This window comes from Eublepharis macularius, chromosome 5 (assembly GCF_028583425.1).
Source record: "Eublepharis macularius isolate TG4126 chromosome 5, MPM_Emac_v1.0, whole genome shotgun sequence".
NCBI lineage: Eukaryota > Metazoa > Chordata > Lepidosauria > Squamata > Eublepharidae > Eublepharis > Eublepharis macularius.
In genome coordinates, this window is record NC_072794.1 from 86224948 (window position 1) to 86251792 (window position 26845).

The 26845-nt window shown below is 39.1% G+C and overlaps 1 protein-coding gene across 2 annotated transcripts in view; it reads right to left on the bottom strand.

Moving 5' to 3' along the window:
- Window positions 1-4890: 4890 nt before the first annotated feature.
- Window positions 4891-26845, bottom strand: part of SCP2 (sterol carrier protein 2) — a 39264-nt gene continuing 17309 nt past the window's right edge. For both annotated transcript variants that reach the window (XM_054981318.1, XM_054981319.1), the window contains exons 9-16: window positions 26313-26463; window positions 25185-25332; window positions 23073-23180; window positions 16478-16631; window positions 12831-12924; window positions 10211-10340; window positions 6510-6589; window positions 4891-5916 (exon numbers count right to left, since the gene is read on the bottom strand). In XM_054981318.1, the coding sequence (XP_054837293.1) occupies window positions 5821-5916; window positions 6510-6589; window positions 10211-10340; window positions 12831-12924; window positions 16478-16631; window positions 23073-23180; window positions 25185-25332; window positions 26313-26463 (961 nt within the window). In that variant the 3' untranslated portion in view covers window positions 4891-5820. The remainder of the gene's footprint in view (window positions 5917-6509; window positions 6590-10210; window positions 10341-12830; window positions 12925-16477; window positions 16632-23072; window positions 23181-25184; window positions 25333-26312; window positions 26464-26845) is intronic.

Sequence of the window (26845 nt, forward strand, 5' to 3'; positions counted from 1 at the left end):
AATTAATAAACCCTCTGATGAGCGATCTTCACCAGCTCTGTCTTTATAACTACACTTCCCAGCTAACATTGCATCTCCCTACACTTGACAAACATGCACTGAGGCATCTTGTGTAGAGAGACACTAAGAGGAGCAGCTTACCCAAGGCCACCACCAGAGCTCATGATAGCAGTGGGATTTGTACCGGCAAGGTCCTAATTCACGGGCCAACCACTTAACCACTATGCTACAGCAGCAGGGATGCAAACCCTTGAGTACAAATCAGAAGGCCCTTAGCCTGAGGGTCATAGCCTAAAGCTACAGGAAGATGGGGAGGGGGAAATCTGCTCTGTGTTTAGAAACGCCACCCTTCTTTTCTCCTGTTTGGTTATTTTTGCATTATGATACCTTATTCTTTGTAGCGAACAAATGAAATGAAACTTAGCCTGGATTATATTGTAACAATTTTGGGTTTTGATTACTGTGGCTCAATCTATTCTAAATGACAAAGGAACAGTAATGTCTTTCTTTACAATTGAATACGTTCCACTCAGTGGGCTTGAGTAGCTCAGGTATGCAGCCTCTTAGAGACTGAAAGGAGATGCCTCCCCACTCCGCTGTGGGCAGGTGCGTATATGTGAAAAGAAAGAGGCTGGAAGAGACAGAGAGAGAAACAGTCTTTGAAGGTAGGTGGTTGAAGTACCTTGGGGGTGCAGGATCTCACTTTGTGGGGATCTCATGTGGGGTATAGCAGGTCTGCTATCCTGTAGGAGTTCCTGTGCTCCACCTTCATATTTTTTAAAATAAAACTAATACTATAAAATCACAGCAAGTTCTTAGTGATCTCTCCTCCAAAGGGAACCAGCCTGGGTAAGTATGGCCCCCTGGAAGTTCTCAGTGCTCAAATAAGCAGAGTGCACATAACACTTGTGTTTGAAGTGGGATACTACCTCTTGGGAGAGAACTGTGAGCTGGTGTTAGCCGCTCTAGGAACAAGAAACTACATTCTAGCAGTAAAGCCAAGTAATCTGAAGTCTCAGCAAGCTTCATGGCAAAAGGATGAAATAAAAGACAGTTTTGATACAAATGAGTTATTAGTTTCTTTTTAATTCACCACTGGTTTTGACATTCACTGTTGTCTCAGGAACGTCTGATATTAATTCCACCCTGAGCCCCAGCATCTCCTAAGTCTGTATGGTTTTCAGGGAGAGACAAAGGGCCATTAAGGACATGGCCTGACCCACCCCGCTTTTATAACATCCAGTTCTATAGGGCTCTGTTTTGAGTCATTTTTGTTGTTTTTAATAACATTACATGGATTTTGTTTTTGGCTGAAACAAAAGCATTCATCTGGAGAAGTTTTCACAAGAAGCAGCCTTGCATAAGCAATACCCTCTGTGAGCTCCAAGTTCCATAGGTGAGTGTTTTTTCCTCAGCCAGCAGCTGTATTGAAATGTTACAGTGATCACACATACATCCTGTCTGTACATGTGAACATCAGTTCATAAGAAAGAGCCAGCAATAAGTCACTTTACAAATGAAATTGGGGAACAGTAGCTGAATGAATGTGAGGTTTGTAGCTAGGGTTGTTAACTCCAAATTGGGAAATTCATGGAGATTTTGGGGTAGAACCTGGGGAGGGATCTCAGCAGGGTATAATGTCATAGAATTCACCCTCCAAACCAGCCATTTTCTTCAGGGGAACTGATCTCTGACCTGGAGGTCAGTAACCCAATTTGTAGCCAACTGAATCTGTGTTGACTGTAACATGAGAATTACTCAACGCACATATAAAGAACAACCAAATGTACACTGTACAGACTGCTGAACAGGGCTAATGACCCACTTAAATCAAGCCAAACTACCATCTGGGGGCAGATGAACGGAGATTGCAAGACATCTCCCAAAAGGCATGGACAAGAAATACTTGCTTTGGAGTTATGTTTAGGTGGTTACAGGAAGAAGGGAATGAGACTGACTGGAACAGGCACCAGGGAGAGAAAAGGGCTTACTGCTGCCCAGTCTAATGCTGGGAAGGTAAAGATGCTACCTTCTCAGTGTGGGTGGACAGGCTCTATGAAGTTGCAGGAGGATGAGGGAGAAATGATGATGTAACAGGGTTGGTTTCCATGGTTGCCATTTGAAAGCTTTATAGAGAATGTGTAAGCTTCCTAGAGAAGTTATTTCCAGCTGCTGTTTATCTTCTAGCAACCATGAATCACTATCAAAATACCCCCCACCCCACCCCACCCCGGTGTTTTGCAACCTCTGGCAGGTTCTGTGTCTGGGAACCTAGACCTTAAAGGCATAAAGACCATTCCAAGACATTCCTTTATTTATATTTTATATAGCATCTTTCCTATACAGCCCCTCCCATGCCTGGCTATTATTTGAGAAGGCCACAGAAAACCTACCTAGTACACAAGTAAATAAATGAAGACTACTTCATACATTTTTAGGACATAATGAACCTCTATTTTCCCCCCCTGTATCAATTGCGACCAACACAATATGTGGAAGATTGTACAACACAAACCACCATGCTGGGATCTGTAAATTGCTAATGTCCTAGACGCACACTTAATAGCAAGTAATTTAAGACAGACTGCTTCCCTTCACACACTATAAGGTACATTGCAGATGTGTTACAGACAAGCAGGAATCACTCTCTCCCATAATGTATGAAGTGGCATTAATGGACAATTTTACATAAATTGCTCCAGTGTAAATTTAAAACACACACACAGAGCTCATTTGAAGAATTCAACCATGAGCATTTGAGGCCAATTGTTTAGCTTTTACTATAGTTGGTCTTTCTAATACATTGTAAAGTATTACCAAGCTGAAACACAGTCAAAGCTAAATGTGCATAATATATTAAAGATGTCATTTTGCAAAAGAATTAAGACTCCACTGAGATAGAATAAGATACAGCACTGCCTGCAGAACTGTATCTTCTTTGCAAGCACTATCCAACCGGGTTCCATACCACACGTTTTGTTTTAGTGTTTGTCAACCACATGTGGGAATCTTACTTGCTTCAGATGCATGACTATTGACATTCAAACTGGCACTTTATATTAACTGGGGGGGGGGGAATCTCCCCCTCAAAGCAATTACCCTCAAATATTGGCTGCTATATATTGAAAGAAGCTGGACCTTTGATCTTTTTTATTTTGTCTGCGTGATGAGAAAAATGCCATTACTAAGCCAGTCCACAAGAATTTGTCTTGCTTATGTGGTAAGCTCTCACACTTTTTCTGCTGCAATTCTTGAGGTGAGGCACTCTTTCAATCTGACTGCATAGCTGAAAGATTGAAAGAGTGCCTCACCTTAGGCTTTTTTATTCTCCTCCATCCTAAACCTGACAGGAATCTCAAAAGAATGAGCTGCCATTTGCCAGTTCCATAATGATTAAGGGTTGCAGTCCTATGCACACTTACCTTTAAGATCCATTCAATGCCATAGGAGTTCACATCTGACTAAATGTGCATGGGGTAGGACTGCTAAATTCTTTGGCCATCGTTTTCTACTACTCTGCTAAATGTAACTGTTTTGTTACAGTTACAAGTCTGATCTGTGCATGTGCCCTTCATTGCCATTTGTAGAATGAAAGTCTGCCTGGAACTTGGCATGAATTACTTACACACAGAATTAATGATGTTGCAGCCTGTTTGCCTATTAATAAAATTAAATCAGTTTCCTTAGGGGTGATTTACATGTGATGTTCAGCACTTACTGACAATGACATTAAGTTGATTACAGCATCAAATACAGTGACTTGCATCAGTTAGAACTCTTCCACCATGTTTTGCCAAGACAAAGCCGATACCGTTTTTCTGTTAAGTATAACATAGGATACACATTTTAAAGGACTTAAATGACAATTTGGTACCTTAGTTTTAGGTATCCACCTTAGACAGGAGTCAGGTGTAAGCTGCCAGCAGAAAATGGAAGAGGCAGTGATTTTTGCACACTCCCCTCTTCTTATTGCCACCTCCCCACAATACTGTGTTGCACTGAGTTCAAAAAGGTCCTTCCCTTACCTTCAGGTAGGAGTTTCAAGAAAAGCAACAGATTGCTGGGTGTGTGTGTGGAGCAGGACCCACTGTGTCAACTTCTGCTGACAGCGAGATAATCAACACTTTGTTTACGTAGTCAATGTACAGAAGTGGAGCCTCTCTCAATCCCCAGTCCCTACTTCGTATTTTTTTAAAAAGGAACACTGCTGTTTTAAGATATTTTAAGACATGCTATGCATGTATTTTGTACTCAGCTATTTAAACTGAAGTGACTAAATGAGGTGTAAAAACCATGATTATTTTACATAATTTCAGTGGACTAGATTGGAGTAACTGTGTGTAAGAATGTACTTTTAGTTGCTTACGTGCTCCATTTGAATACATCTGCACATCCGTTTCTAATTTAATGTAATATATAAACTGCTATCAAGTACACAATCAAGTATGCATCTCTTCCAAGATGTTTTTAATTCTATAAAAGAAAGGCAATTGAGAACGATCTTTCATGTACTACACCTGTCAGAGTAGCAGCAGGGAAAAGTTTTTGGCAGAAGGATTAAGAATAAATGTAGAAATGCTGTTGGATTCTAAAGACACATGCAGAACAACATTTATGAGACATTTGACTTCCCCTTGGCTGTGACTTGGTACAGAAGGAAAAGTTAATTTACTGGCCCATGTTGCAGTTCCATATTTGAACAGAACACACCACAAATTGTCATGCAGAAGTCTTCTTTATCTAAAGAACCACTTTGTAATTTAGTATATAGATGAGCAGTCTCTGTAGAGCTGTATGCTATATGCTTATTAATGGTATCTGATAATACTAAAACATGCAACTTCTATAAACTCTTACTTTTAGCTAAATAAAATGATGAAAAAACCCATACCAAACTGAAGAATCATTTTAATTTACTATTAAATTTCCAATCAGTGTATATTTTCTTAACATGAAATTAGTTTAAAAGCATATTAGATAAGAATAGAGCTAAATCAAATTCCAGACTCTCTATATAGCATAATTAAACCAATAAAATTTTAAAAGCATTACTCTTTAATCTTATAAACTTAATTTTAGGGAATAAGCAATATCATTTCTTTGCTCTGTTCTTTAATTTCAGTGTACAGATATTTATTTCCAATATGATCAGAAGGAACAGATTTAACTGTTAATTCAGGAAGAAAATGGTTGGGATTCAAAGAATTGCACAGCTAGTTGGTTCTATGTGCCCAAGAGAACTCTCCCCAGCACACCACCTCCATCCATGCAAAGGTAAGAAACTATTTTTGAAATGGAGGGGACTTTCAAAAACAGTTTCTGATGTAGTTAGTTTCTGATCTGCTACATGAAATCTTAGGGTTGCCTAAAAGTAACTCTCTAGATCTCAGCCTCAGTAAATAATATTTTCTTGAACAGCTATAAGAGTTTCAAAACATGAAATAAGGAAATATATAAGAGAAACAAGGTACACTATCTTTTCTCAATGTTCTTTTACTTTAAAGATTAAAAAAAAGGACTGCACTGATCAATCACTTGTTTTAGAATTGATTAAACTATTCCAGTTGTACTGAAATCAGGACACATCATGCTGATCTTAACCATTATAAACAGTCCTAGGCGATCCCAACCATTTCGCAATAGTTTAGACTGATTCATGGAAGCAGTGCCAAAATCTCCATTAAAACAGATGATTCAGGAAAACTAGTTGTTCACGTGTGTTCAAAAAACCTGTACCATGTTAATTTCAACGCCTAGTTCCTGCCTAGCTTTTAAGAAACTATTTTAAAGTCTTCATCAAATCCTGAAGATCACAGTGGTTCAAAGTTTAGCTTTGCCTGCTTGAAGCTGCAGGTTCTGTAGCTTCATGGCCATGCCCATATTCCCAGAAATCTTCAATTTGCCTTGAAAGAAAGCCTAGATGAAATAACAAGGGAATGGAATTAGGGTTTTTGGGTTAATACTTTTGTTTCAGACTGAACAGTCATCCTTTTAAACTATCTCCTCCATGATGAAACCAAAATTAATTAAGAAGGTTGTCACAAAAGTGAATACGTTTCAGACTGCTTCCTATAAAAAGCATCCAAGTATATAAAATCCAAGAATATAACAAACATTTCTATAAGAAATACATATCATTTTGTAGGCTATGAGGTACTATTTATAAATAGTTTTGCAGATTGCTTTTTTCACTGTGCATTTGCCATTTTGTACAGTCTACTACTTACATATCTCAAAAATCATGTTGAATTGTCTCAGAGTGATTACTGATTGCTGAGGAGCTTTGCTTTTGTTTCTTCAGTACAATGTTATAAAAAAGTTATATAATAAAAGTGACTCCAAAAAGGAAAATTTCCTTAGCAAAAGTAGCTTGCATTTGTCATCTTTAGTTCTTCTGATGTGAGCAGGTTCAACGGAACTAATAAACAGCTATCAACTCTATAGTCCAAAAAAAATTTGAAGGGAACATTATTTCACTGCTGTAAAATTACTTCTTTTGTTTTACTTACTGTTTGTGGATTCATCTTGCCGGTCATCATAGCTAACAAATCAGCATCAGACATTGTAATTGTGCAGTCTGCTTTCTTATCTGTAAGTATCAAAACATATTACTTTAAGCCAGGGATCCCCAATGTAATTCCCACCAAGTGTTTTTAGAAAGTGGGTGGGGCCAGGTGGGGCTTTTGCTCAGCAGGGCTTCTGACAGGTTATTAGAAATTTGATTGGTTGTGCAGCAAAAACGCACCACACTGCATTTGGGAATTAAGTACTCTACCCAGCTTGATCTGCCTCACTATCTTAATATGCTAGCAGTTCCAAAATTGAGGCAGTCTTACATGATTGCACGTTGCAATGTACTGCCAACAGCCCAGACGAAGGGCCATTTCATTAAGACATCTCCAGATCAGCACTTCTGTGACTGTCCTTTGGCAGTGGTGGATTCATTGTCCCATATCTTTTTCTACTGTCCAAAGTATACAACAGCCAGGGTAAGATTTCTTAGGAACTGGCTACTGAAGTACTTGGCCATCCCTAACAATTTAAGATTAAGGTTACTTCTGAGTAGCATTATGTACATGGTAAACTTTTGTTTCACTGTGATTTTCAATTCTTAAATTTTGTTTTTATAGTATATGGCCTATGGGCTGTTGAACTGATTAAAAACATTGCTTTGCCAGAAGCTACCATCTCAGCACAACGATCTTCATTGCATGACTGAAGGTCAGGTATGGTAGCCATTTTGTGGTTGGCTCTGCCTCCTGTGGCAGCCATTTTGTGGCAGCCAATTTGTAGCTGCACCCACCACATTGTATCAGAATTCCAGATGTGCCCACAGGCTCAAAAAGATTGGGGAGCCCTGTTTTAAACATTCTGGCTTTAAGAAATGGCCATACTAGATAAGCCATTAGAGACTGAATCCAAAATTGCGTCTCTCAGGGCAGCTTACAATCACTACTCTATTTTATTCTCATAGCAATCTTGTGAGGTAGATTAGACAAAAAGAGAGTGACTTGATGTGAAATTCATGGCAGCATGAACTTCAGCCTTCTTAGTGCTACCTTCAATATGATAGTACGCCACACTGACTCCGAGAGTGAAGAAAAAGCTGAAACGGAACACGGGTTGTATGTTAACCCTTTCCCTCTATGTCATTTCTCTCAATGTAAATACCTCAATCGGAACCTAATTCAACCCTCCCACAGCATCCTTGTGGCTGTTTTAAAAACAAATCTGGCAGAGATAGGATATGCAACCATGGATCCAATTTCCAATGTTTCACCCAGTCTGGCTTTCAGAATCTTAAGATTCTATGAATGATGAATGGAAAGAGTTCATCCTGCAACCTTGAAAAGACGCTCAGGAGGGCCTGGGATCCTCAAGAAATGAGCGGGATGTAGTACACAGTTCATACAGAAAGAACCTCCATTACAGTCATCGTTTGTTAACTGAGCCAAAGGAGCCTTTAAACAGCTACTAATGTCACTTGCATCTGACGAAGAGAACGGTGGTTCTCGAAAGCTTATGCTGCAGTTGGTTAGTCTTAAAGGTGCTACTGGACTCTTTTCTATTTTGCTACTACAGACTAACATGGCGAACTCCTCTGGATCTAATGTCACTTGAGCTCAGTACTGTCCATTTCTAGCCCACTTTACCAACGAGAGCTGTATTTCTACAGCCAACAGTACAGTAGCCTCAGTAGCTTTTCTGCATAGACTGGTTCAAACCAAACTCAAATGCCCAAAAAATTGCAAGAGAAGATACTGGTTTGCAGCCCCTTTGAAGGTGGAAGGCAGTAAGCAAAGAGGAAGACCCAAAATGAGATGGCTTGTCTCAATAAAGGAAGCCGCAGCCTTCAATCTCCATTTTGAGCAAGGCTGTTAATGATAGGATGTTTTGGAGGTCATTAATTCATAAGGTTGCCATAAATTTTCTCTCTCTCTCTCACACACACACACACACAGAGGAAAAGCAAAGTGAAGTGTTCTGAATTGGAGGATACAGAGAAAGACAGAAGGGCCTGTATTTAATACTTCAAGAAATTGCATTCAATTACAGATTTAAAAAGATCCATACACAATTAGCTAGAAAGTTAACTTCGGAATGTCAATTAAAAATCCACATTAAAAAAAAAAGCAGTCATAGAGATTTTGCTTTCTCCAATTAAATCTTACAGGATAGTTTTCCTGCCTCCACAGCTTTTCAAGCATGGTCAAGTTCTCAAATGCCCTTGCCAATAAATGCTGACTTGTGGCTCAAAAAAATTGCAAATCTTCACCTTACTTAAGCACAGGGCATTGCATACATTTTATCTGTGGTAGTACACAGAATTATCATGCCTCTCTTCTGTAGAGCCCAAGAAAGACAATATATACAGTTCACAGACCTACTCAGTTTCAGCAAGGCTGCCAGATCATGTGTCTTCAGACCATAACCTGGGTCCAAGTCCAAAACAAACTTCAAAGCATTCCATTTCTAAATAGGGATTTTTAAACAGGCAGATCTCTATCTCTGTATTGCAGCTCTTTAATAGAATATATTGCATAAACATTACTGAAAATGCTCACTGAACAGACATTATCTTTTGTGATAGTAATTTCTACCTACTCATTTGAACCATGTCCAAGGACAAAATGCTATTTACTGGACTCTATTAAGAGAAGCCCTGTCCAAAGTCCAATAGAAATGCATGGTGGATTAAATATATTTCATTTACTGTAATAACAGCAGTGCCCTGACCTGGGTAGCCCATGCTAGCCCAATCTTGTCAGATCTCAGAAGCTAAGCAGGGCTGGCCTTGGAGACCACCAATAACCATCAAGGTCACTATGCAGAGGCAGGCAATGGCAAACCAGCCTTGTTGATTTCTTGCCTTGAAAACCCCGTTAAGTTGGCTATGACTCGGTGCCCCATTCTGCAGTCACTCCACTGGCTACCCATCTGTTACCAGGCTATATTGGCTATCACATACAAAGCCCTTCATGGCCTTGGTCCTTCATATCTATGGGAGTGCCTCTCTCCCTATGCTCCACCACAACAGCTTCCCTCATCTGAGCAGGAACTTCTGCAGGTACCACATTACAAATGGGCAAGATCAACAATTGCCCATACAAGTTCATTCTCTGTTGTGGCCCCATCTTATGGCATGGCCTGCCTAAAGAGACCAGGAAGACTCCCACTCTCCTGGCTTTCTACAAATTTTGCAATTCTGAGTTATTGAAGAGGGGTTTTTTTACACAGGTAATAGGACTGTATTGTAATAAAATGGTTCAGAAAGATCTTTTGGTAAAAGATTAGGAACTGTGAACTATACTACTGTGAATAGTTTATACTGTCTGTTGCTATAAGTAGTATCCTACTATGTAACTTCTGAATTATTTAACATGTCATGTTAATGTTAATGCTTTGTTTCAGCTCTGTGCAAATTTCTGCAATTCAAATCCTATTGCACTGTTTATTAGATGTCCCATCCTGTTGATTGTATTAACTCACGCAGCACAATCCACCTTGCGTTTCAATGAGAAAAGCAAGCTATAAATAATGTAAATAAAACAATAAAATAATTTGTGCAACCATAACAGGTTTTTTGTGGATGATCCCAGGTTCATTTTTAACAAAATCATTTCCATAATGCAAGATATTGAAAACTCTACATCAATATTTTTAATTCTAACACAAGAGAACATTTTATGGTACAGAAAGCAGCACTGACCTGAGTTAATATCCACACTGCCTTTACCATTTTTCACATCAACTATCCAAATTGCTTCTTTACCCTCAGGGCCATCTTTCACTTTGAAGGCAAATACACCACCAATTTTCTTGACAAACTGTTCTCCTTCCTATAATCATCGTACAACAATGACATTACAATTAAAATTGGATTTTATTTGGCAAGGTTACAATAATATAACAAGCGAACACCTGGTTATCTGCAGACTCTGTCTGACATCTTGGGAGCTCTTAAAAGATGGAATCCACATACCTAGTAGGACTTCTGATGTTTTCTTTTTTGAACTATAGTTAGCCATCCTCAACAGTCTTTCTATGGTGCACCTCAAAACCCCACTTTGGTCAGCCATTTTTTAAAAAGCAAGTCAAAAGTTGGGGGGTGGAGGTATTTGACTTAGTCACAGGATTCTCTGGATTATGGTCACTCTGGATGATTATAAACACTGCATAGGTAACAATTTAATTTATTGAGTTCTACAGCAGGATTCATAAACTAGAGTAAAAGTCAAATAATGTATGTAGATAAAATACATGGAAAAAGGCTAACTTTCAACATCAAGCTGGTTTTCTATTGATAAATATTTCCTCACTCCCACATAGGAGACAAATCAAATACACAATTTCTGTACCAACAGTCTGAAGTCGGGTGATCCTAGGAAGAATGAACACTGTGCTTTGTATGCATGCACAGACGTGACCTGCAAGCCTCAAAAATAAGTGTAAAAAGTGATGAAAGGAAAGAATTACGTGTTGCATCTGATGTTTGAAAGTCCAAAGTTTGAAAGTCAGAAGGCTTTCCCACTGTTTTAGCTCTGAACTCAGGGAAGCCCAGGTCATATTTTCCCTTTACTATTCATCTTGCATTACAGATTTGCCCCAGATAAATTAGAAAATGAACTGGGGAGCCACTAACATACACCAACAATTTGAAACTAGTTTGCATTTTGCTATTTTATTTTTTTCCAAACTGTTTTTACCATTTGAGATGCCATTTTTGTTTTGGCTTTCAATAGGAAACAAATATCAGCTGCTGTTTATTGGTTTAACTTTTTGAGCTTTTTTACAGCACAGGTTTTTAATGATTATGTTGTGAGCCTCCTAAAGCTTTTTTAAAATACTGTTCAAGTTATACATATTTTTAAAAAACAATAAATGAAAAATGTTGCAATTTTATTTAAAAACCAGGGAAGACACAGGAAAGTTCATTTTGCTTTTTAAACTGTACGCAAAAATCATTATGTCTCACATCACTTGTGTTTTGTTGAAGAACAAGTTTAGATGGCTGCTGATCAGGAATGTATTTAAAGAACCAATTTTAGGGGCTGAGAAGTCTAACAGGACACCTAAAAAGTTAGCAACTACCCACAACAACTTATATGGAAAGTGAATGTTTGCTAGGTCTTCATGTCAAACAAAGGGAGAGTTATGATATGGCACTTCATAGGGTTTAGCTGTGGGGACAAAACAATTACCAGTCCTCACAGTGATGACGATGCAGAGACTTGTTTTCTTTGAATTCACCTCATCTACAAGAAAACACTATCTGCTCCCCAACAGTCCACCTACACCCCTGAGTTGTAGTGAAGCCTAGCTGGAATACAGCTGTCTGTCTTTCAGGTAGCCTGTTATGAGGATGGTGGTGTTAGACCCAGGTAACTCTTCATCAGCCCTATAAAGAACTAGAATTACTCCCACTTTGACCCATCTGATTGAAGTCCATGAAAGAAATGAGGATTCCTCGTAAAAGTGGATTCCTTGTAGATGCTTCCAGGGGCATTGTTACCTTTAGGGTAAATTGAACACAAGCAGATGGAAGAAGTTTCACTGTTTTTTTCACATGAAAGAGTGAAGCACTCTGAAAAATGTAACATTGGAGCCCTCCAGTGGCAAGGTTGAACACTCTCTCCGTCAAGTTACAGGTTCAAGATTCGGTAACTGGTTTGTCATCTCACAAAGTCTTAACAGGAGCACCAGTTGCAACACTTAACATATTTTTAATATTGTGAAGCTCAGCTTGTATTTCAGAGGCCTATTCAAGGCATTCTTTAGACACATGAGCCTTGGCTGGATCTACCACAAGGCGAGGTAAAGCAGTGGATCTAGGCAGGTGGCAGCCTCTGCCTCCTCCACTGTCTCACCCTTGCCTTCTTGTATTGCCCATTCCGGAGCCAGCCCAGAAGATGAAGCAGCCAACACTCCTTCCTGTCTCGCTTTCCAACTCAAGAGCTCAGGAAGCCCTACTGAGCATGTACAACTTGGTGCGCTTTATTTCAAAGTGCCTGGGGAACAGGACAGGGAGAACTATTAGTTGATCTATCTCCTAGATCAGAGGGAAGACTGATGGCAGCCTCAGGCAGCACGCACTATTAAATGAAACCAACCACATGAAGGTGAAGGTGTATCCTGTTTCTGAATCTTTATTGGTGGCAAAAGGGGGTGGGGTGGGCAGGGATCATTGGAAAGAAAAATATACCAGTAACTGATTTAGAAATAACGAGTTGCTGCAATAATTGTAGCTCTATTCTTACACCATAACATGATTTACTATTTTGAAAGTTATTCCATAGACTATTTAGTAAGCTTTGTATCAAGTTACTTACCTCTTGAAGTTTCTTTTCAATTTCTTTGAAGACAAGATTTGCCTTAAACCCATCAACAGCTGCTCTGGTAGGAATAGCTCGGATTTGCCGATTTCTGCAAGAACAGAACGTTAGGCATTGCTAAAAGATGGCAATCTGACTAGATTAATATTTCTTGAAATGCATTTAGATTCTTCTCCATGATGGGCAATGTCTTTAATGTGCCACAAGACTTTTTTATTTGGCATAAAGCCTAACAAGTATATTGCAGTATAAGTGTTGGCATTTCCTCTAAGGAGCTCATGGGGGTATACATGGGTTCTCTCCCCTCGCCCAATATTATCAGCACTGCAGTCCCTAAGAAGTAGGTAAGCCTGAGAATGACTGGCCCAGGATCATGCAGTGAGTTTCATGGCATGTGAGGATTTAAGCCTGGGCCTCCCCCAGGCCTATCCTGGTGCTCTAACCACTATGCTACACTGAGGAGGGCCGAAACTGCATTCGGTCTATATCAGCTGATTGCAAGCATCGGATGAAGTGGGCTCCAGGCCATGAAAACATATGACACAATAAACGTGTTGATTTGCTGTAGCGAATATAACAAGGAGCATCACAGTGCTTTACAGCCCACAAAGCTACCCCTCTGGAAACTGTTTGTATGTTGTTTCATTCTTTCACAAATTCTAAGAATGCCCCAGGTGAATTTATGGCTAAGTAAGGACTGAGTCTCCCATCTAGAATGCCCTGCCTGAGGAGGTCAGGAAGGCTCCCACCCCTTTTATCATTCCACAGAAGGTATAAAATGGAATTTTCAGAAGGGTCAAGGGCTGATGTTTGTGGTACTGAATGTATTATCTTGGTTTTTTGCATTGTTTCATAATTGTTGTTTTTTTCATTTCTTCTATGTCATACCATACAGTTTTCATTGTTTTCTAACTTTGTAATACAATCCTATTATACTGTTTATTATGTTTATACTGTAGCTATTACATTGTTTTAAATTTTGTCATCTGCCTTGAGTCTCAGAAAGAAAGACAGACTAGTTAAAGAAATAAAATGTTCAAATTTTATGTCTTAAGTTCCTTTTTACCAGTCTGGAAGTTGATTGTTTTAGCAATCAGTTTTGGTTATACTGACCTTATTTCCCCCAAGTGGTTACCTCTCATTATCTAATTGCACAATTTCTTTATTAAAAGCTTATCTGATCATTTAGCTTGGTTATGTAACTAAGGTGTTGTGTTTTACTGTTGGGTAACTAGGTGAAAGGTGGCTATGTTTCATAGTTATAAAAATTCCAATTGGAGTTTTCATCTTATAATTGCCATTTTCTACCTTTCATAATACTACAACATGGGGACACCTAATGATGGGCAAGACATTCAGGAAGACCAAAAGAAATACTTCTTTACTCTACAAGCAATTAAACCATAGAAATCACTGTCAGTGGATACTGTGATAGCACAAGCATAGATGGTCTTAAAAGGGAATTAGACAGATCCATGAGGAAAGGTCCATCAAAGGCTATGGTGCCTAAAGGAAACTTCCAGATTCCGTAGTAGTAAACCTCTGAAATGAATACCAGTGCCAGGAAGCAACATCAGGTCTTGGACTCTGGGCCCTGCATATTGGCCACTTGGTGAAACAGGATGCTGGACCAGATGGACCACTGGTCTGATTCAACAGGGTTCTCCTTATAATTATGTTATTATAATTAGTAAATCAATTACAACAAGTTAATTATTAACAGTATTTTCGGTTAAAAACACTATGGATACTGGGACTAATTAGGTGCATTTTATGGCTAAGTAAGGATTAAGTTATAGTGAAGAAAACAGTTTGACAATGTGGCTCATTAACGTTCACAGAAAATGCTGTGTAGTTTTTTCCTCTGCTGCTGTTACAGAGTTTCTGCTTCAGTGTTCCAGATACTCACCATTGTATTTTTGGATACAATATTGTTTTATGACTGTTACCCAGCTTGAAAAATCAAGAGACCGAGACTGCAGGATATAAACATTTTGTATTTATTTACTTAATTAGACCTCCATCTCTGCCTTTTAAGTCTCTCCTCACCACTTACTTCTCTCACAGATGAGGGAAGAGAACTCCTGTTCTCTAATATCACACTTTAGGGCACAAACACAGTAGTTGTACACTTTTTGCTTAGTTCACATTCCGGAGCCTGGCACGCATATATCTAAGCTGCCCAAACTCTTCTGCAATATACCATTACACATATGCCCCACAAAAAGGTACAATTTGAGAATTAATAAAAGTGAGGCATTAGCATGGTATATCAGAACTGAAATAGTAATGGTCTTTTTCTCTATTTTAGGTGGCAAGCAAACCCCAAAACCAAACTCCTGCAACGAGTTGTAAGTATAGTTCACTGTTCCAGCTTGGAATGATTTGCAAATTGTGGAGAGATATCAGACTGCATATGTGAATACACACACATGTGCATGTGAACTGGCACACCAATCCCACGTGAGAGAGTGCAACTGCATCTTTTGGCCCATGGCACTTTACAAGTAGCAATATCTCCCACACATAAGGGTTCCCCACCCCTGAAACAGGCAAACCCAAACAGTCTTTACTATACCTTTCATTAACTTGATGGCTATCAGAATTTCTATCTCATATGCTCATGAATTAAACTTCTCTAGATCTGCTCTGTTTTGTAGAAATTTCTTCCTATTCCAAACTGCTTATTGGTTGGGAATCCCCTTTTAAGGCCCTTAGTTATCCCAACAAATATTTAAATACAATATTAAAGACACCCAAGTTCTTACTTAACAAAACACCAGTCACTCCTCTCAGCATCAGGAAGAACATATACGAACAATGTATTGATAGTAAATAATAACGGCAGATATACCACTCTTCTAGATAGATTAGTGCCTCACTCAGAGCAGTGAATAAAGTCAGTGCTATTATTATCCTCACAATACAGCTGGGTGAGCTGGGGCTGAGAGGAATGGCTTGCCCAAGGCCACCTGCTGAGCTCATGGCAGTAGTGGGATTAACCACAATGGTACAGCAGCTCTTGTTAGCCATAAAAGACTTTTAATTAAAGATGAAAGTTCAAGAAAACAGGGTTGTTTGAAAAGACAATTTCCAAATATAAAAAGGACATGAAATTGAAATACAACTTTCCTGCAACATATAAGAAATTAATGTGAAATTAGAGGCACTGGGCATAAAACCTTTGTTTTTTAAAACAACTTCAATTGCCTGTTTTTAGTTCTCTCAGTTTTTGTACACTCCTTAAACTGTTGTTTACTTTATGAAAATACACAGAAGCAGAAACACAGAAAGAGAACAAAAATTGCAAAGTCTTCTAACCCTGTCCAAAACTACTATTAAAGTTTCCAGCAGCTTCAGAAATTAGCGCAATTATCCTTTTAAAATGCTGAGCAAAGTCTTTGTATTGAGAACCAATACACTCCTTGTTCTAAAGCAACAAGAGGATTCTCAACAACCTACTATTTCATTTTGTATTAAGGCAGGGGAAGTAACTTAAGACCACACTATATGTGAACAACTTGTGACTTGTCAAACTTATACACATTTGTGTATAAGAAAACAGAGATTAACAGACTGATTAACAGTACTCCCTCAGAGATACAGACAAATAATTTGCTTGCGCAAAAAGAGTAAAAGCTCACCTTGCAGCTTCAGGAAAGCCCATCCTGTACAGGGACACAACTACAGCACCACCAAGGCCTAGGTTATGCTGCAAAGCAACCTTTGCACTGGGAACCTGCCTCTTTCCGGCTTCTCCTCTTAGCTGCCAGCAGAGTTCGGCACACTGAGCCAGACCTAATGCATCACACACAGAGAGTATAGATCAGGCTGTATTTCAAGAGCTGCATTGCTTTCTTATACCCAGCCCGGAAGAAAGGAGGAGAAAGGGAACTGGAAGCAAGACAGACTGGACTCAAACATCAAGATGAACCTTTCAAGTTAAAAGAAACATTAAAGTGTGACGTGCTAAGAGGTATATTAACATGTGTTTATTTTTTAATAAAAATGAACGGCTGTAAAGGGATGTTTTGATTTTTCAGATTTCTCTGGAGAGGCCTGTTTTGTTATGCTATATAGGGAGTTTGAATATTTTACTACATTTTTTTAAAGAATCCAATGGCAATTAAAGGAATCTGACGAAGAGAACTGTGCATCTGACGAAGAGAACTGTGATTCTCGAAAGCTTATGCTACAATAAAGTTGGTTAGTCTTAAAGGTGCTACTGAACTCCTTTTGATTTTGCTACTACAGACTAACACGGCTAACTCCTCTGCAATTAAAGGAAAGAAAAAGACAAGCTATCTCTACAGAAAAATCACACATTGAAAGTTTCCAATAGCTCCATAATTTCAAATTTTGCTCTTCATGTTGCCACATACTTTAAGGCAATTAACAAACATTATTGTGTTTTATTTTGGTAGTTAAAACCGTAACAATCCAATTCTTCAATCCAACACTTCATTTATACCGTGCCATTCTCCACAATGGGGATCCAAAACAGCTTTCATCATTCTCCTCTCCTACATTTTAAATCGTCACAACTATCTTGTGAAGTAGGTTAGGCAGAGAGGGTGGGACTGGCCCAAGGTCACCCAATAAGCTTTCACTGGCAGAGCAGGGAATCAAACTTGGGTCACCCAGATCCTAGTCCATCCTTAGCCACCGCCACACCTACTCTCTTAGGCAAATACCTTAGACACACTGACTTTTAGACAAATATCTGTAAGTGCTATCTAGCCTTAGCTCCCAGGGTCACTGCTAAACAAGGGAATAGATCTAAAGTACTATCATAAGAACCAAAAAGAGTCCAGTAGTCTGCTACCACAGACTAACACGGCTAACTCCTCTGTATCATAAGGACGACATTAACAAAACTGCTCCAACACACACACACACACGCAAAGAGAGAGAGAGAACGCTATCCAAAGTGCTGCTCCAGGGCAACAAGAAACAAACCAAAGGTCTGTAATCATGGAGGAAAATCAGCAAAAACTGCCCCTCTTCTGCTAGTGGAAGAGTATTATACTAGTAGAAGAGTCTTATATACTGGCAGAAAATCTTTAGTAGAAAAACTACCTTTCAATCCAACCCAAAGTGTTTGCTGGGGGCAGGGGCAGATTTTGTCTCAACAGAAATCATAGCCCATTTACAGCCTAATTAGAAAAATGCTATTCCTGGCTACAGAATGACTGCAGGCTTTCTGCACTGTGGAAGATTGCATCACTCTGACCAAACACCCCTTGCATTTATAAAAGTTCTCTTATCTTTCCAAAGCTCAAGGCAACCTCTGGGATCAAAGCCAACATCGGACATGGACTTTAATTACACAGATTTAATAAACAAAATAAAAAACCTAAGTCCAAACTTCTGCTCTGAATAGGATCCTTGACACTTCCACCACTTTGACTCTCAATTATACAGCAGCCCAACAAGAATGACCAACATAAATTCCTGTATGAGAGCAATTAGTAAGAACAATTCAAGGAAGTTAATAAACAAATTTGATCTTGTTTTGTAGTATTTTTAAGCACTGACCTGGCACTAGTGGAATTTTAATTTCTTACAACTTCCTTTCAAGTAAGAGAGAGAGAGAGAACTAGAGAGGCATATAACAACAACAACAACAACATTCGATTTATATACTACCCTTAAGGACAACTTAACACCCACTCAGAGCGGTTTACAAAGTAGGTCATTATTATCCCCACAACAAATACCCTGGGGTGGGGCTGAGAGAGCCCCTAGAAGCTGTGACTAATAATACATATTGAGCTGGGATAACAGTACATAATAAGAACCCAATGCCCTCTGCAATAAGAGTCAGAACAAATGATTTCCAGATCCTTATGATTCTGGACAAGGACCAGGTGGGCAAAATACATTCCGCTCGCAGGTCATGAGCACCTTTGGTTCTGCTAAAAAATTCTATTAGATTTCTAATAATTCTGACTTTGTTTTTAGAGTGCATGGTTGCAGAAGTATTTGAATGGAATGGGGAGAAGATGGAGGGAAATGGTCAAAAGAAATCTAAACTGAATCAATTGTCAAGATTCCCAAGATTTGTTAAAAGTGATTTTTTAAAAAAAATTGGCAATTTCAAATTAAGATGTACTGCTGAATAAACACAATTTTTTTCTATTCATGATGTTTAAGAAGTATTTCAGTTGTGTTAATGGCATGTAATTGATTACACAAATTGTCTGCAGCTTTTCAACCAACCATGTACTTTTCCATGGTTGTTCCTGCCTTACTCCTCAAAACGTTTTCCATATGTGTACTTCTCAATCACAGATCCAGAGGAGTTAGCCGTGTTAGTTTGTAGTTGCAAAATAAGAAAGAGTCCAGTAGCACCTTAAACCTTAAACCAACTTTATTGTGGCATAAGTTTTCAAGAACTACAGCTTGAAAGCTTATGCTACGATAAAGTTGGTTAGTCTTAAAGGTGCTACTGGACTCTTTACTATTTCTCAGTCACATAAAGCCTCCTAACCTACACAATAGAAAATTATCCTGAAGTCAATGAGACTGACATTTAGAAGAGAAATGCTCAATTCAGCCTTGAAGCCTTGAAGGAACTAAACTTAATTAGTGGGTATGGAACTACAACTCTCACCCTTACGAGCAGGATGACTCCAAGGGTGGTGACTTGAAAGCCATTAACAGCTTTTGCCTAACAAAGCCAGGCTGATGCAATCATAATGAAAGAGAAAACTTACAAAACAGGAGGAGGCAATGACACTGAATATAGGTTTCAGGTATTAAAAAAACAATCAAGAGACCATGTTAACTTGTACCTATTTTCCATTTTCTAAATACTTCATATGTGATTCAAATTGCCACTTTAACATAAAATGTTACTAGGCTCGCAAAGAGCACCTATTTTTCTTTGAACAGCAGAACTACATGCCATATCAAACTGCTTTGGAAACTTTTTTTCCAATTCATATGTGATTTGCCATGTAGCATGGAAGACTGCTTTTTGAGAAACATGAGCCATAGCTCATTGGGTTCAGGACATTTGTTACACGGTACCAAGGATTTCGACATTAAGATTTTTACCCACACCCTTATTGCTGCTAAACTTTTAACAAGCAATTATACTTAATAGGGCTGCGCTGTAAGAAATGGTTCCGAGAAATGCTTTGGTAAAGGCTCTGGGACTGGAAGGACTATATGACTGGATATTGTCTGTTGATGTACCTATGTTCCTACTGGGCAGTTCCCATGTCATTTAATATGTTGAGGCAAATTACTTATGTTTTGGTTCAGCAATGTTTCATCTCTAAATTCAGAATTATGCTTGTTTTCAAACTTCTGCAATTGATAGCCTATTGTATTGTTTATTGAATGTCCTAGGCATTGATTGTATTGACTTACACTGTATAATCTGCCTTGAGTCTCAGTGAGAAAGGCAACTATAACTAACATATAAATAATATATAAAATTCACCAAGAAAGGTCTTCAGGCACCTTAAATCTAACAGTGTATTTTTTAAAACTGTAAACTACATGTTTCCCTTGTGCATGACTACATGTATGAAACTAAATATAAAAAATATCTCTGATAAGGACAATATTTCATGTATCTGATGAAGTGGGCTCTAATCCATATATATTTAGACCAGCATAAGTCTATTAGAGCTGCCACCAGACTCTTAATTGTTTTTTTACTATATCAAGGCAAATATGCCTATCCCTCTGACATTTAATCTGGGTCTCTGGAGCAACTCTTTCAGGAACTTCCTAAGCAGGTACAGTAATCACATTCCATCTTCAGACAGAGAAAGAAAAACATGTACCTAATACTTTAAAATTGTATTTACACAAAGTCGCCATTTATATATAAGCCACATGGTGATGGATACGCTCACAGCAGGGTTAAATAATTTTCCATGCAAACACAACATTAGGCCCACACAGAGGAGAGGATCATTCATGGTTACTGAATATTTAAAGACGGCGAATCTACCCTAGTTTCACTGTTCCCTAACATTAGCCTATAGGAATTGCTGATTACGTGCAGACCAGATGATTTGATGGTCACAGGAGTGAATTGATGAAGGAGACTATCAACAAAAAAACCTGTTTAGAGCTTGCAAATACTGTGCTTACACTTAACTAAAATTTGAAATGGTAATTTTTAATATACAAAAATGATGTGGAATATGGCTATTCCAAATCTTAACATAAATGAAATAATTTACTCAACAGCTTGATCATCCGCATAATACATTAAGTCATCAGAGAAAGAGATACTGATGTTGTATTTCAAATGCTTCTAATACAATGCAATTTATCTTTGTGTTGGAAATGTTGATGCACATTTTATCCCTGAACAATTAAAAACCCTGTTTAGAAGTCAGTAATTCTATCCTGAAGAGGTGTTGCCTAGTCATTTGCCAATCCAAGGCATTCTACTCCTCCCCTCACATGCTAGCTCCAGAAGTAGTGAGAAGAGGGAAAACAGAAAGAGACAGAGGAGGATGCAGTATCAGCGTACTTTAAGAATGCTTGCAGAATGCTGCCTATCAAACTCAAACCCCACCCCACCCCGCCTCTCAAAATAGCAGGTCACAAGATTTAGCAGTTACTGGCCACAGTGTTACACCAACAGATGATGTCCTACTTTTTCTGTTTTTTTTTTTTAATAATTTTTTTATTTTTCAGTATACAAAACACTACACAAGACTATCACAGGGGACGGGAAAAGATGGAGAAAAGGGAAAGGGGCGGGGAGAATAGGAAAAAAAAGGGAGGATAACCTACAATCAACACTACACTTCAATGTTTTCCCTTCATACTGCCATAATAATAAAAAAAAGCTCAATAAGATAATGATGGAGTGGTTAATCATACAGAATACACATTCCAAATTCTAATTAAACTTTCCTCCCCCTTCTGGGTCCCGGACGCAATTCTCTCTGAGCAGCCGCAACTGCGGTGCTCATCTCCCCCCCCCTCAGACTTCTCCCTTTCTTCCTGCTTGGTGCACTGGAATTCCGGGTTTTTCTCCTCAAAATCCCTTAGTTGATCTTCTGATAATATCTTATAGGCTTGATCTTTATGTCCAAACCATATTCCTTCCGGAAGTAACCATTTGTACTTTATTCCGCGGTCCCTCAGAAGAGCTACGAACTTTTTGTACTTAAAACGTCTTTTCCGGACTAGAAATGGAACGTCCTTCAAAATCTTGACTTTATTGCCCATAAAGTCCAAATCCGCATTGTATGAGTTATATAGGATAGTGTCCCGAATCTTTTTAAATGAAAAGTCAATGATGATCTCGCGAGGCAGCTGTCGCTTTATTGCATATTTTGAAGAAGCCCGACGGACCTCCAAAATGGCGCTTTTGACCTCTTCTTTAGTTGTCCTCGCGGGTGTCGCCAGTAGTTCCGAGACCAAACCCCACAGATCCTCATTTTCCTCCTCTTTCACGTTTTGGAGGCGCAAAATTGTCTGCGTTCGTTCCACCTGTAGCCCGATCAGCTGGTTCTCCACCAACTTCAGCTCTTTTTTCGTAGCCTTCACAAGTGACGCACTTTCCAGAGCAGACTTCTCTGCCCTGCCCCGCTGCTTCCTTAATGGTTTTCACTTCGCTTTCAATTAAGCCCACCCTTTGATCAGTTTCTTTCAGCTTGTCAACAAAGGGTTTTATGGCTTCCACCACCGCCCTGCGCACCAATTCTTCGAGCGACTCTCCCTTCTGCAAGGTAGCCGAGATTGACTTACCCAGAGCGGGACTTTGCTTCTTTGCAGCCATTTTAGGGGGGGGGGGCAGCCAAATTCTGGAATTCACCGAAGGGGAAGAGCGAGTCTTCTTCAGATCCACCACTCCTTCACAAACGCTTGTAGAACAGAAGGGATTCGCTTGTTTGCAGGCTTCTGCCTGTTTCTTTTATTTGCCGTTTCTCGTTGCCCGGCGGCACTCAAGGCGCCGCGCACCTCTGCCGGCCTCCATAGGGACAAACGGGCAATTCCCCCCCCGCATAGATTTCGGGGGGTTCTTCCCGCAGCGTCCCGGACCCTGCCTCCCTAACTGGGAGTCCTGGGGGCTAATCCTTGCAGATCAGCCGCCCGGACAGGGGGCTCGGGCGCTTCCTCCCGGACCCGCGGAGAGGAGCGTCCGACATGGCTGAGAAAACGAAACCGAATCCTTTTTCTGTTTTTTTTAAAGTATTACATATTTTCTACCAGCAGATGCTAAAAGCAACAGAAAAAGATGAGACTAGGAGGTACCTGTAGCACCCAGTGGATGCCCTTTTGAAATCAAGCCACCACTTGGATTTATGACCCATTTTCCACCATAAGTATTATCTCCTCTGTCAATCAGCTCACCAGCCTTCCCTTTAAAAAGAGGGGGAAAGATTATTCATAATTAGTAAATATAAAATTCCCATGCTTTGATTTATGTGCCTTCTGCCATTTCTCTCCTAAATAAACAAAAATGTTGGTAAGTTCTAAAGGTTGCATTAAACATACTAACTAGTACTTTTGCCATTATCAAACAATACTAGGAAACAATCCATTAGCCATCATGGCAGTGATGACTTTTTTGAAGTACATACCCTAGGATTTCACAGTTCATTTTTTTCTTTGATCTAAAGCTTGATCTCTTCCAGTAAACGTATTTAACAACAACCCAGCAATAGCTTTTTCTTGGGGAAAATAGCTTTAGGAGGGAAGGTTCTGAAGGTGAGAGGCCAAGAAAGGGAAGAACTATACTTAAACTTTTCCAAAACGATTCCCACTTTAAATCCTATAATCCTACAAGGGAAACATAGCATGGTAGAAGCAGTCTGGATAGACAAGTTGCAGGTAGGAAAAAGCAACACACACATATGTGCACCCTATCATTCTAAACACCCCCCCAACCCCACAGCTGCCACTGATCTTTTGTTCCAAGCATGTGTGTGTAACATCGTTGCGTTAGGCTCTGTTTGAATCGTACTGCCAGGATTAGTCTTTCATATCATAATATTTATTAAGTTTCTAGGCTGCCTCTTGAGAGATCTGCTTGATATCCAATACAGATATACAAACCTCATACAAAAGTAACTGGAGGACAGTTTCTTTTAACTGTCCATTTAAACATAATTCACCTTCAGCAGTAGAGAAAAACTTCTTTTAATAACAAGGACAAATATACTTTAAGCTTTTTTCATAAAATATACAGAAATCATGTTTAAACCGTTTTTTCCCCATTAACTCCAAATCCTTTAGTGGTGTACAAAACAAATAACGTGAATAAAATTATTTACATTAGAAAGAGATGTCTTGCTGTAACCTACGTATGCAGTTATGGGCTTCACAGTACACTAATCTTAATGTGACATGCACGAATAACTCTGCAAGTGGTATAAGTGATTTATTTTAATTATTTGCTTTGGATTTGTCCATCCTGAACAGTTTTAGTGTTATTCACAAACTTTGTGAGTTCACTAGAGATATAAAATTTCTGGAAATTTTGAAGCCATGAAAAACTTTTCCTGGAATAACCAGAACATTTGGGGAAAATTGAAAGAAAAGCAAAACTTATTTCTTAGCATGTAATACTTACTTTAACAACATAAAATGCTTAATTTATAATTTAGTATATGTGTTTGTGTTATGTGGACATATAAGAGTGTATTATTTGGCATATTTGTCAGAGGTTGGGCGTACTCCGTCCTGACTCCCACTAGAAGCAGAGCTGAGCCATTGGGAGGCCACTAAAGTGGCAGTGTTCCAGCCATGGTGGGAACCTCGTTTGCTACCTAGTCTGGAGCCAACAAAACAGACCTGGCCCAGCAGAGACCAAGAGGACAATTATGGAGTTAAAACAAGGAAAAAAGGGGTTAAAAGAGGGCCACATCAGGCTGCAGCTACCATCCAATCAGCATTCCAGCTCTTGGGGAGGAAGGTTTGCAGTCCTGAGAGACCCACAAAGCTGTGAGTGGACCCACCTCCTTTTTAGGCTGGCCTTTAAAAGTCAGGGAGAAGCTGATGGAGGAGAGACCAGTCTGGGCTCCAGGCAGCTGAGAAGCCAACCATGGAAAAGGAGGAAGATGGAATGAATTTCAAAACTTTCTCTCCCTCCTCTTTCTGCAGCTGAGCCCTTAAAAAGCAGCTTACTGTATAGGACACTAGCCCGTTGAAGACAGCCAGATTGCAGAACCTGACAATATTTATGAAATTTAAAGTATAAATGCCTCAGTCTTCTAAAGAAAAATTGTAAATATAACTAGTACTACAATGAAACCTTCAAACTGCTGTTCTGTTTAAAGTAGAACACACAAATCAGGAGCTTATGTACACTGTGCGGCAGTCAAAGTGTTTATAAAGATTTTAAAATGTTTAAGTAAACATTACCTTCAGGACAAAGTCCCAGAGCTTCGTAAGTGATTAGCTCATTAACTGAGAAACAATCATGAAGTTCAATCACCTGCACATCCTCGGGTTTCAGGCCTGTTTTGGAAAAACATCTTTTGGCAGCCTCTTTTGTCATATCATAGCCAGCCTATTAACAACAAACCATAAGTCAATTTGCTTGACCTGTTCTTGTTACCAAATCCCAAAGACTTGCTGCACATTTTGTAATTTACAACATCAAGAGAGTCTTATCTGTAAATACAGTCATTCAACTATCATTAAGGACTAAACACATTATAACAATAAATATATAACTGACAACTGAAGGTTAATAATAAATATTTTAACTGAAAAGTGAATATAAATATAATTATAGAGTACTGTGGTATGCCATGTTCTATAAGACCCATGGAAGAGGCTGCAGAGCAGCAGTTGTGCCAATCAGAAGAGATTCAAGCCAAACCAAAAGTGAATGGGCCTGAATAGAATGGGATTCTATTTTTCAGTGTACAAGTACCTGGTGGGGTCTTATGAAAAGGAGCCACCAGAGGATCCCGGAGACAGCCAAAAGAGCTGAAAGGAGCTCATGGCTGCTGTGAAGATCAGGCAAGAAATTTATCTACTTTTGTACACTGTCTGGTCAATATGCACTTGGAGCTAAGTATGAGTCGGCAATGCATGGAATACCCTGGTTACACTGTCCACTTGTAGATAATCTCCAGGCCTTTATGTGATTTTACAGACAGTACATTACAATATTCTGTTACTATTATAAAGAACCAGGTTTGTTTTCAAGCAGGAACACAATCAGTTCCTTAGAAGAAACATATGAGGTTTCAACAGCCATCAACACATGTTTCCCTTAACAACTCATGTACCCTATAGTTAGATCTGGAGTACGGCTCTACAACTGAACTGATTCACATATCATTGTTACCCTACTTCCCATCACATAAATTCTCAGGGATTCAAGGCATGGAGATAGCTTAATATAATCACTGCTACGTTGACAGCATCTTGTGTGCATCATTAATGAATACCCTTTTTTTCTTAGGCTTTAACTTATTACGCACTTATTGAAGGCAAATGCCAGTGTAGCCAAAGTCACAAATTGAATATACATCTTACTGCTTTAATACAGCTGTTCTCTTCAAATGAACTTGGAAAATCAGTAGTCATCTCCTGGGCCACAATTTCAACAGCTTTAGAGTGTAATCCATTATTCCTCACAAATTCTTCACTAGCCAGTATTGCAGCTGCTGCACCATCAGATGTTGGACTACGACATATAGAGATTGAGTCATTCAGTCATTCAATTTTGACACATAACCTACATGCCACATGTAGTTGAGGACCTCCCATAATACCAGTCTTTGAAAAACAACATATGCACACTACAGGCACAATCCAATTAAAGTCAAACACTTTTCAGTCTTATTGTTTTCAATGGCAGAATTAAACATACACTCAATTCCATTCCACTGAAAGCAACCAAAATTAAGAGTGCTCTAAATCTATGCCACAAGGTATAAATCATGCTCAGTATCTATGCCATGCTCCGCCACAACTTCTTGCAACTTATACATGCAGTCCCCCCTCCCAAACAACAACACAGTAGTGTGACCTTTACATATTACAGATGATATTGCAGATATACACAG